General features: G+C 36.0%; 1 protein-coding gene across 4 annotated transcripts in view; it reads left to right on the top strand.

The window, feature by feature from the left end:
• Positions 1 to 1084: 1084 nt before the first annotated feature.
• Positions 1085 to 11746, top strand: part of ANKS1A (ankyrin repeat and sterile alpha motif domain containing 1A) — a 343365-nt gene continuing 332703 nt past the window's right edge. For all 4 annotated transcript variants that reach the window (XM_053706844.1, XM_053706843.1, XM_053706842.1 and 1 more), the window contains exon 1: positions 1085 to 1265. In XM_053706844.1, coding sequence (XP_053562819.1) covers positions 1093 to 1265 — 173 coding nt within the window. In that variant the 5' untranslated portion in view covers positions 1085 to 1092. The remainder of the gene's footprint in view (positions 1266 to 11746) is intronic.

Raw genomic sequence — 11746 nt, 5'->3', positions numbered from 1 at the left:
TTATGGTAAATTGGAAAGTTGTTTAAAATGACATATCCTATATGAATCATGACAGTTTAATTTTGACTAGACTGTCCCTTTAATTCCTTCATAGAAGAAGCATCACATTGCTGCTGCTACTAAACAGGACATGGCCAGTAAGCCAATTGGATGTAGCATACAGTTGTATGGCTGTTTGATGCAATGTGCCTCCCAAGTTATGTTTTAATGAATTACATGTACTTGCAAACATAAAGGGTGGTAGTCCAGTCTCACCCACGGATCGCAATACGTCCCTACATTACTTACCAGGTCCCACTTTCTACAGAATGCTGCTGGACCCCACAACTTGCTTTATTGCTCATTCGAACATTCCTGAGTCAGGTTCCCGGGGGTTTCGTTCTGAAGAACTTAGAAGTATTTACAAAGCATTTCATTATATCTAAATGAAAAGAATACACGTTGTAAACAGCTATCTTTGATTGTCTTACTTTTAAAGGGATATGAAACCCAATTTTAGATAGAGCATGCAATTTTAAACAACTTTCTAATTTACTTCTATTATTAATTTTTCTTTGTTCTCTTGGTATCTTTCGTTAAAAAGCAGGGATCTAACCTTAGGAATATTTCTGGAGCACAGTATATAGCAAAAGTTTGGCAAGAGCACTAAGGAAACTATTCCTGCTATTCAGTGCTCCAAACACCTAGGTATCTCTTCAAATAAGAATATATTGGGAAGGAAGCAAATTTGATAATTGGTGTAAACAGTTTTTTTTTTAAATAAAGCATTCTCTGTTAGAATCACAACAAATTACATGTAGGTTTCATATTCCTTTAATGATTTATGCTTTCATTATATTCCTCCGTGTATCACAATACTACTTGCATGTATTTTTACTTTGAGCATCATTTCTGTGTCACCTTTAGTCACACAAAAGAATCAAGGTGCACAACAACACGGACAATGTCTACGGAATGCACCACTAGAACCTAAGACGCATTCCGTTGAAGGGACAGGCTCTAGCCTTTACAGTGACGTACGTACGTGCTTCAACGTCACTGCGCCGGTCCCGGAAGTGGCGGCGGAGGCGTGGTTGCCGGGGTGACGGCGGGATGGGGAAGGAGCAGGATTTGTTGGATGCCGCCCGTACCGGGAACCGGGCTGCAGTAGAGAGATTATTGGGGGGAAAGAGATTGAGCGGGGCCGGACCGGGGGGTGCAGCTGTTGGTGGGTCTGGAGGATCCGGGGGAACAGGGTCCAGTCATCCCCTTAGTAGCTTTCTCAGGTAATACATATGTAGATTTCTCGTGACAATTCTATATATGTGTATGTATCATATGTATACATATAGTCTCATGCTCTGTTTTTACTGTGGGCCATGGAGTCAGGGATTAGTATACTGGTTAGTGCCATGTCCGTGCATCATTCCATCTTTTGGTATTCATTTTTGTATCGTCACATAAATATGTGTAGTCACACACATACATGATGGGGATAACGTAGAATACACGGAGTTATTTTAATCTAATTATTCAGCAATGCAGGTGTAAATATAGCAAAATATTATTGTACTAAAATCTTTCTTTTTATCTTGCATTCATATAATAATCAACATAATGCAAGTTGTGACAGTATATATAGCAAGTATTTGAAATCTAATTATGTAAACATTGTTCTTCTTTGGAAAATATTTTAGCCAGTATTCATACTATGCACCAAAATTCTTGTTTAATCACCATTTTCAATCTCCTTAAAGAACATCTATATTTGTTTTCCTTTATTTTCTTAATATATATGTGTTTATAGGCTACATATTTGTGTATGTTGCTGATAAAAAAGTTTGCATTCTGTGTTGTTACTAGTTTATCTTCTGTTATGTTATTGTCTAGTTGAGTGTATGACTGACATACATTGTTTCATTTTAATTTTGGGCTTGCACACAAGTACCATAGTATTTTACTTTTTCCTTTGTTTTGCTAAGGGACACATTATATATACAGTATTAGCCAAAGTTCTGCAATTTCCATTTTAGTATAAATTTATATTAATTGCTCACAATTCCTTACACGCTCTAGACTCTCTAGTTTTTTGGGGGGACATTGGCAAGGGGTACTCCCAGGGATTGGCCTTCATTATTGTTTTTCCTTATGTATATTTGTTGTAAACATGACACATAAAAGAAAAATGTGTTTCCAATTTCTACCCTCAAGTACTCCTAACAGAAAAGAGTGTGAGTATTTCCCTGCCTAGGTTAGATCACTAATTCACCCACATTGCTAAAATCTTAGATTCTTGCATGTTATTGAAATATCAGGGGTGGAGTGTAGCTTCACTGATTTGAACAGAGAAAGTTTATTACTGTGACCAAGTGTCACAGAGACAAGTGCCAGATAAATAAAATGTGTACCTGTGAAATAGGTATAGTGCATCATACTGAAGCATGCCGCAGTTAAACAAGACAAACTGTGTATGACATAGTTATAATAAAATAGTTAAAATAAAAATATTGTACCAAAAATATTAATTTCCTCTTCATGCGTGGAAGTTTATTTTCCTCTTCTTACATTAAAAAAAAAAAAGAAAAAAAAAAAGAAGCACATTAATTGTATATAATTATTATCATTGGAATATATATCTGTGTTTTATGTGTTTATTATTCGTTGTTGTAATACTGCCAAATATTAAAGAAATAGTCTAGGTGGTGAAGCAAAAATGGTCCGACTCCTATGCTTACATTCAAATAAAGATTCCAAGAGAACAAAGAAAAATTGATAATAGGAGCAAATTGGAAAGTTGCTTAAAATTGCATGCACTATCTGAATCATGACAGTTCAATTTGGACTAGGCTATTCCTTTAATTTCCAGAAAATCTAAAACAAAAATCTGATTCCTATATATTTACTTCATTTAATATCTGATACAAGCTAGTAAAATCAAGTGAAACACATTCTTTCTATTTTTGCTCATGTAAAAGATCAATAATATTTGTGCTTACAGTTGGGATACATAGGAAACAACTGTATGCCTACAGGGGTACTTGCTACAAAAAGGTTGAGAAACACTGCTCTAGACCAGTGACTTTCAACATTTTTTTTTTGCCATGGCACACTTTTTTACATTAAAAAAATCCTGCGGCACACCACCATCCCAAAATTTTACAAAATCACACATTGTAGCCTAATACAGCATATATATATATATATATATATATATATATATATATATATATATATATATATATATATATATATATATATATATATATATACACACACGTGCTGTGCTGTCATGCCATGCCTCCTACAAACTATACGTGACATTCATTCACAAACATTCATAATGATTGTCTGTGAATGAATCTCAATATGTCATGGTTGTAAATGATGCCTGCCTGTCTGCCTGATGAGCCTGTCACATCAAAACAAGCAAAATTTAAAAAATATGTCACACTGTTGTCAGTCTGCCGCGGCACACCTGAGGATCTCTCACGGCACACTAGTGTGCCGCGGCACACTGGTTGAAAAACAGTGCTCTAGACAGTGCTATACTTGAAGCATAAGAGGTTGTCAAATATATTTAAATTTTAGGAACCAGCAAGAATATTTAAAAGCCAGACATAGATGTTTCTGTATATGTTGACAATCCACAGAATTTTTTTGAATACAGACCTTTCATTTTAGGAGCTTCTTGGACTGTCATGTCTTTTTTGTGTTTATATTCTGTCACAAAAAATACTCAAACCAATCATATAATTTTTAACAACTTTCCAATTTATTTCTATTATCTAGTATGCTTTGTTATCTTGGTATCCTTTGATAAAGGAGTAGCAGTGCACTACTGGGAGCTAGCTCAAGAGGCCTATATGTGCAATCACAATCGGCAGCTCCCGAGCATACCTAGGTATACTTTTCAACAAATGATACAAAGGAAACAAAATAAATTAGTTAATAGAAATACATTGGAAAGTTATTTAAAATTGCACGCTCTTTCTGAATCCTGCAAGAAAAAAGTTTGTTTCATGTTAACGGGACATGAAACACAAATTCTTTTCTTTCATTATTTCGATAGATCATGCATTTTTAAAAAACGTTCCAGTTTACTTCTATTATTTAATTTGCTTTGTTCTTCTGGTATTGTTAGTTGAAAAGCATAATTAGGTAGGCTAAAGAGCAGCAGCAGTGCAACACAGGGAGCTAGCTGCTTATTGGTGGCTGCACATATATACTTCGTGTCATTGGTTCAGCCAACGCACTCAGCCAGCTCCCAGTAGTGCATTGCTGCTTCTACAATAAAGGATACAATGAGAATTTAACAAATTTGATAATAGAAGTAAATTGCAAAAGTGTTTTTTTGTATCTCAACCATGAAAGAAAAATGTTGTTTCATGTCCCTTTTAGTCTGTCCTGCTTGTATTAATGTGTAGATAAAGTGTGGTCAATTTATTAAAGGGACATGAAACCCCAAATTTTTCTTTCATGATTCAGGTAGATAATAACATTTTAAACAGCTTTCAAATTTACTTCATTCTCTTGGGAATCCTTTGTTGAAGAAACAGCAATTCACTACTGGGAGCTAGCTGAACACATTGGGTAAGCTAATAACAATAGGCAAATATGTGCAGTGAAAAAACATATTGGCGCATATCCACTTGCAAATAAACAAAAGATTTTTAAATGCTAAAAAATTGCCTGCTAAAACACCTATGCTTTTATGTTTAAATTGGGATCTTAGTCACACAATATCACCATATTCTGCTTAAAGGGACATGAAACCCAAAACTTTTCTTTCATGTTTCAAATAGAGCATCCACTTTTAAACAACTTTCCAATGAACATATATTATCTAATTTGCTTGATTATCTTGGTATCCTTTGTCGAAGAAGCAGCAGTGCACTTCTGGGAGCTTGCTGAACACACTGATGAGCCAATAACACAAGGCATTACAGTGCCCTCCACTAATATTGGCACCCTTTGTAAATATGAGCAAAGAAGGCTATGAAAAATTGACTTTATTGTTTAACCTTTTGATCGTTTGGTCAAAAAATACTGAAAAATATTCTGCTCTCGTGGATATCAAACAATTGCAAACACAGGTTTAAAAAAAAAAAAAAAAAACTTTGAAAATTGTGTTGCACAATTATTGGCACCCCAATGAATTTATATGAGAGAGAAATATTCCCATTGATATTTTACATTTTTTTTTTAGTTCACCTGGGTGATTAGGAACAGGAAATTGTTCAACCACGACTTCCTGTTTCACAAGGGTATAAATATGAGGTAACACATAGGCCAAATTCCCTTAGTCATTCATCACAATGGGTAAGACCAAGGAAAATAGCTGTGATGTGCGGCAAAAGGTTGTTGAGCTTTACAAAATGGGAAGTGGCTATAAGTAAATGGCAAAAGCATTGGAAATGCTGATTCCCACTATCAGGACAATAATTTAAGAAGACCCAGTCAACTCTAAATGCTATAAATCAACCTAGAAGAGGATGTGTGTCTATATTGTCTCAACGCACTGTGAATAGGATGGTTTGAGTGAACAAAATATTTCCAAGGATCACACCTGGAGAATTGCAGAAGTTAGTTGCGTCTTAGGGTCAGAAAGTCTTCAAAACTACAAACCGACGTCACCTACATAATCACAAGTAGTTTGGAAGGGTTTCAAGAAAAAAGCCTCTACTATCATCCAAGAACAAACTCAAGCTTATTCAGTCTGCCACACACTACTGGAACTTCAAATGGGATCGGGTTTTATGGTCAGATGACCAGAGGTGTGTTTGACGCACACAGAGAGGTAGCCATATAGAAAAGTACCTCATTCCCACGGTTAAATGTGGTGGATCTTTAATATTTTGGGGCTGTTTTTCTGCCTGAGGACTTGGACATTTTGTTAGGATACATGGCATTAATGGACTCTATATCAACAGATATTAAACAAACACCTGTCTGCCTCTGCGGGAAAGCTTAAATTGGGCTGTGGTTGGGTCTTCCAGCAGGAAAAAGATCCAAGACATACATTAAAATCAACACAAAAATGGTTGACTGACCACAAAATCAAGGTCCTGCCATGGCCATCCCAGTCTCCTGACTTGAACCCCATAGAAAACCTGTGGGGGAATTGCAGAGGAGAGTCCACCAGCATCAACCTTGACATTTGAAGAATCTGGATTGATTCTGTATAGAAGAATGGTCTCAGATCCCTTGCCATGTATTCCCCAACCTCATCAGGTATTATAGAAGACTCGGAGCTGTTATCTTGGCAAAGGGAGGTAGCACAAAGTATTGATTAAAAGGGTGCCAATAATTGTGCCACACTTTTATTAAGTAAAGATTTTTTTTTTTTTTTTATAAACCTGTGTTGTGTTTGCAACTGTTTGACATCAATGAGAGCAGAGTATTTTTGTATATTATTTGAACATTAGATCAAAAGGTTAAACAATGATATATTTTCGCAGCCTTCTTTGGTCATATTTACCAAGGGTGCCAATATTAGTGGAGGGCACTTTATGTGAAGCCACCAATCAGCAGCTCCTGAGCCTACCTAGGTATAATTGTTAACAAAGGATACCAAGAGAACAAAACAAATTAGATAATAGATGTAAATTGAACATATGCTTTAAGTTGCTTGCTCTATCTAAGTCGTGAAAGAAAATATTTGGAATTCATGTTCCTTTTAAGCCTGTCGCCAACTTATAAGGTGTCCCAATGTTGGTGACTGACTTAAAGGGACACTGAACCCAAATTTTTTCTTTCATGATTCACATAGAGCATGCAATTTTAAGCCATTTTCTAATTTATTCCTATTATCAATTTTTCTTCGTTCTCTTGCTATCTTTATTTTAAAAAGAAGACATCTAAGCTTTTTTTTATTCAGAACTATGGACAGCACTTTTTTATTGGTGGATGAGTTTATCCACCAATCAGCAAGAACAACCCAGGTTGATCACCAAAAATGGGCCGGCATCTAAACTTACTTTCTTGTATTTCAACTAAAGATACCAAGAGAATGAAGAAAATTTGATAATAGGAGTAAATTAGAAAGTTGCTTAAAATGTCATGCTCAATCTGAATCACAAAAGAAAAAATTTGGGTACAGTGTCCCTTTAAGAAGAATATGGCAATATTGTGTGACTAAGATCCAAATTATAGCATAAAAGCATAAGTGTGTTTTTTCTTTTTTTGCAGCATTTAAAAATGTTTTTATTTGCAAGTGAATGTGTGCCAATACTTTTTTTTTTTTTTTGTATTACTTGGTCTAGTTGGCTGTACTCCCAAAGATGTATTTACATTTTTGTAACGTGTGAAACTTTGTGGATTTATGTCCAGCCACCAATCAGCCGCTCATTAGTCTACCTAGGTATCCTTTTCAACAAAGGATACCTATAAAACAAAACTAGATACATAGAGGTAAATTGGAAAGTAGTTAAACACAAGCAGCACTATCTGAATCATGAAAGGAAAAAAAAAATGGTTTCATGTCCATTTAAGGGACTTGTTATTTGTGGCTTCTAATGTTTTGGAATTATATGTATGCATGCAATCCAATCTGAGGAATTTAAAATGTGTTTGGGTACCATGTAAATTTGTAGGCCTTCAGAGACCTATATATCTGTGCGCTACAACTAATCTAATGCTTCCTAACCAGGGTAAACTCATTTCCAAATCATGGAGACAAAAAAAAAATGTTTTCCCCAGAGAGGTACAGATCACTCCAGAAATACATTTAAAGAGCAACTTCCGAGGGTCTATTGGCAGATTGTTAGAATAATCATGTTTGCGCCCATGAGAAAAACTGCTAATTTTACTCACTTGGACTGAAACTTGCATACCCTTAACATCTGGCCTGTTAGTAGATCCAAGGGACTAATTTTGTGTTAAAATTTTAAACAGCAGTGTTTCTCAACATTGTTCTCAAAGGGATATTGCGCTTAGACATCTTCTATCAAGTATTTGTATGTTTGCACACTAATGGTTCTCACAGGGTTAACTGTTCACTAACTGATATGGGCTTTACTATTCTGGTGGATATGTAAATACTGGCACAAGTATAAAACATCTTTTTGTCTTATTTGGTACAGGAATATACATTTTATTAAGTAAATCTTAACAGGTGGTAGGTGTAAAAATAAATACATTAAAGGGACATTAAACACTAAATAAATGTTAGATACAAAGATGCATTGAAAGAAAAAAATAGTCTGAGAATAACACGTAGCTGTAATTTTTAAAGTTCCATTAGTTGTTTAAATATTGACAAAATAAGTGTAAAGTTTTAGTGTCTATAAAACAATGGGAGCTGCCATGTTGTGACTTAGGTTACCTTCTTTGCTCTGGCCAATTAGGGACAGTTATAAATAGGTCACTAGAGTGTGCAGCCAATGGCTATGTGGAATGTAACAGTGTCCTGCACTTCCATTTCTAACATTAACTGAAAAGCTCCAAAATTCAGAATGGAATTACAGAAAAGTGGGAAAAATAAATAATGCAAATATATTGCAGAGTTTTTAATTTATTTATACAATTTATCATTTTTATATTACTGTCTCAATTGCAATTGTACTGGTGCTTTAGTGTAACTGCCTAATTTAAAATTGAATTTTATATAAAAATGACCTACAGAAAATTTTTCACAAAAAATAATCTCATCGCAGAAAGTGAAAAAAAGTTCTGCCTCTGGGGTGACCACAGCACTTTTCTTACCGTTTGGGACCAGGGATATTTTTACATTTCTGCTGTGTTTTTCTCGCCATTAAATTGACTTTCTAAAGATACCATTATTTTTATCATATCTTTATAATTTACTATAAAATAAATAAAAAAAATATGATGAAAAAATTGAAAAAAAAATAAATCACTTTTTCTAACTTTGACCCCCAAAATCTGTTACACATCTACAACCACCCAAAAACACCCATGCTAAATAGTTTCTACATTTTGTCCTGAGTTTAGAAATACCCAATGTTTACATGTTCTTTGCAAGTTATAGGGCAATAAATACAAGTAGCACTTTGCTATTTCCAAACCATTTTTTTTTCTCAAAATTAGCGATAGTTACATTAGAACACTGATATCTGTCAGGAATCCCTGAATATCCCTTCACATGTATATATATTTTTTTTAGTAGTCAGCTCAAAGTATTGATCTAGGCCCATTTTGGTATATTTCATGTCACCATTTCACTGCCAAATGTGCTCAAATAAAAAAAAATCGTAAATTTTTTCACAAACTTTTTCACAAACTTTAGGTTTCTCACTGAAATTATTTACAAACAGCTTGTGCAATTATGGCACAAATGGTTGTAAATGCTTCTCTAGGATCCCCTTTGTTCATAAATATCAGACATATATGGCTTTGGTATTGTTTTTTGGTAATTAGAAGGCCTCTAACTGCCGCTGCGCACCACATGTGTATTATGCCCAGCAGTGAAAGGGTTTATTAGGCTTGTAGGGTTAATTTTAGCTTTAGTGTAGTAGACAACCCAAAGTATTGATCTATGCCCATTTTGGTATATTTCATGCCACCATTTCACCACCAAATGCGATCAAATAAAAAAAAAATAGTTCACTTTTTTACAAACTTTAGGTTTCTCACTGAAATTATTTACAAACAGCTTGTGCAATTATGGCACAAATGGTTGTAAATGCTTCTCTGGGATCCCCTTTGTTCATAAATAGCAGACATATATGGCTTTGGCATTGCTTTTTGGTAGTTAGAAGGCTGCTAAATGCCGCTGCTCAACCTCACTGATCCCCCCACCAAACAGCTCTCTAACCCTTCCCCTCTGCCTTAATGGGCACCATCTTGGGTACTGGCAGCTGTCTGCCAGTACCCAGTTTAGTAAAAAAATTTGCCTTTTTTTTTTTAAAAAAAAAAATGCCCTTTTCTGTAGTGTAGCTTCCCCCCCCCCCAAGACCAACTCCCCACCCCTTCCAGATCCCTTAGATGCAATTTTTATTACTTAATTTTTTTTTTTTTTAACTTAATTTTTTTCTGTAGTGTAGCGGTTCCCACCCGCTCCCCCCCCGAGCACGCGCCCACCCGCCGCCCCCACGCGCACGCGCCCGTGTGCGCCCCCGTAGGTCCCGCCCACGATCCCGCCCCCCTCCACTCCACACAGAACATTGATGGCCGCCCACCCGCCTCCCACTTAAGCTCCCACCCACCAATGATCCCGGCCATCAATGTCCGGTGTAGAGAGGGCCACAGAGTGGCTCTCTCTGCATCGGATGGCCAACGGGGGTTATTGCAGGATGCCTCCATATCGAGGCATCACTGCAATAACCGGAAAGCAGCTGGAAGCGAGCATGATCGCTTCCAGCTGCTTTCCAGACCAAGGACGTACGCCATACGTCCTCGGTCATTAACTGTATTTTTTTTGAGGACGTATGGCGTACGACCTTGGTCGTTAAGGGGTTAATCAAAGTAGACAAATAGGCCAACAGCCAAACGTTTTAGCTCTCGCAGGAGCTTTCTTTAGTGGAGGCCAAACAAAATGAAATGTTTGGCTGTGGGCCTATTTAATTTCTCTACTTTGATTAAAGGCATTGTTTTATCCTTACCTGTGTATGCCTGCTTTGTATCTAAAAAGATTTATGCAGAGTCCTGATACTATTAAAGGGACAGTGAACACCAGAATTTTTTTTTTTTTTTAAAAGAAAGATAATCCCTTTATTACCCATTCCCCAGTTTTGCATAACCAACACTTATAGAAATACACTTTTTACTTCTGTGATTACCTTGTATCTAAACCTCTGCAGACTGTCCCCTTATTTCAGTTTTTTTGACACTTGCATTTTAGCCAATTAGTGCTCACTCCAGGGTCACTTCACATGCATGAATGAGCTCAATGTTATCTATATGAAACACATGAACTAATGTCCTCTAGGGGGTAAAATGCATTCAGATTAGAGGCAGTCTTCAAGGTCTAAGAAATTAGCATATGGACCTCCTAGAATTAGCTTTCAACTAAGAATATGAAAGGAACAAAGCAAAATTGGTGATAAAAGTAAATTGGAAAGTTGTTTAAATTTACATTCCCTATTTAAATCATGAAAGTTTTTTTTGGACTAGACTGACCCTTTAAGGGAGCAAAGGAATAGCAGGAAAATATGAATATACAGGCAGTCCTCGGGTTACAGACATCCGACTTAAGTACAACTCGTACTTACATACAGAGAAAATAGAGCTTTATCGACAATCCTTCTTTCCAGGATAATCCAAAATACTGAAAATCCAATTGTCACAAGGACAGAAAGTGATGTGAAATTTTCTGAACAGGGGCACAGATAGCAAAACAAACTTTATCCTATGCTATCCAAAACTAAAAAAAAAATGTTTGGCTAGAGTTTCACCTAAAAAAAGTGCCTGTTCCAACTTACATACAAATTCAACTTAAGAACAAACCTAAAGTCCCTATCTTATACGTAACCCGGGGACTGCCTGTACATTATTGATCTGCAGCGCTCCAGGGTGTTTGCTGTTGGTGTGTGCCATTTCTACTGGACTGTGTATGTATGTATGTATATATGTGTGTAGACCTGCAACAACTAATCGGCATAATCGCTAATAATCGATTATGAAAATAGTTGTCAACGAATCTCATAATTGATTAGTTGGTTTGCAATTAGTTGGTCTGTGCACAGCACCAGCTGCTTTACTCCAATGAGCTCCTGCACATAGTATTGTGTTTTATGGTTATGTCCTTAGCCTAAACGATATCTACAGACATTTTACGTTTCACTTTTTCAGGACACTATAAGATTAT

Source organism: Bombina bombina, chromosome 3 (assembly GCF_027579735.1).
Source record: "Bombina bombina isolate aBomBom1 chromosome 3, aBomBom1.pri, whole genome shotgun sequence".
Classification (NCBI taxonomy): Eukaryota; Metazoa; Chordata; class Amphibia; order Anura; family Bombinatoridae; genus Bombina; species Bombina bombina.
Note: the sequence above shows the minus strand (reverse complement) of the source record. Positions and strands in the feature narration are given on the sequence as shown.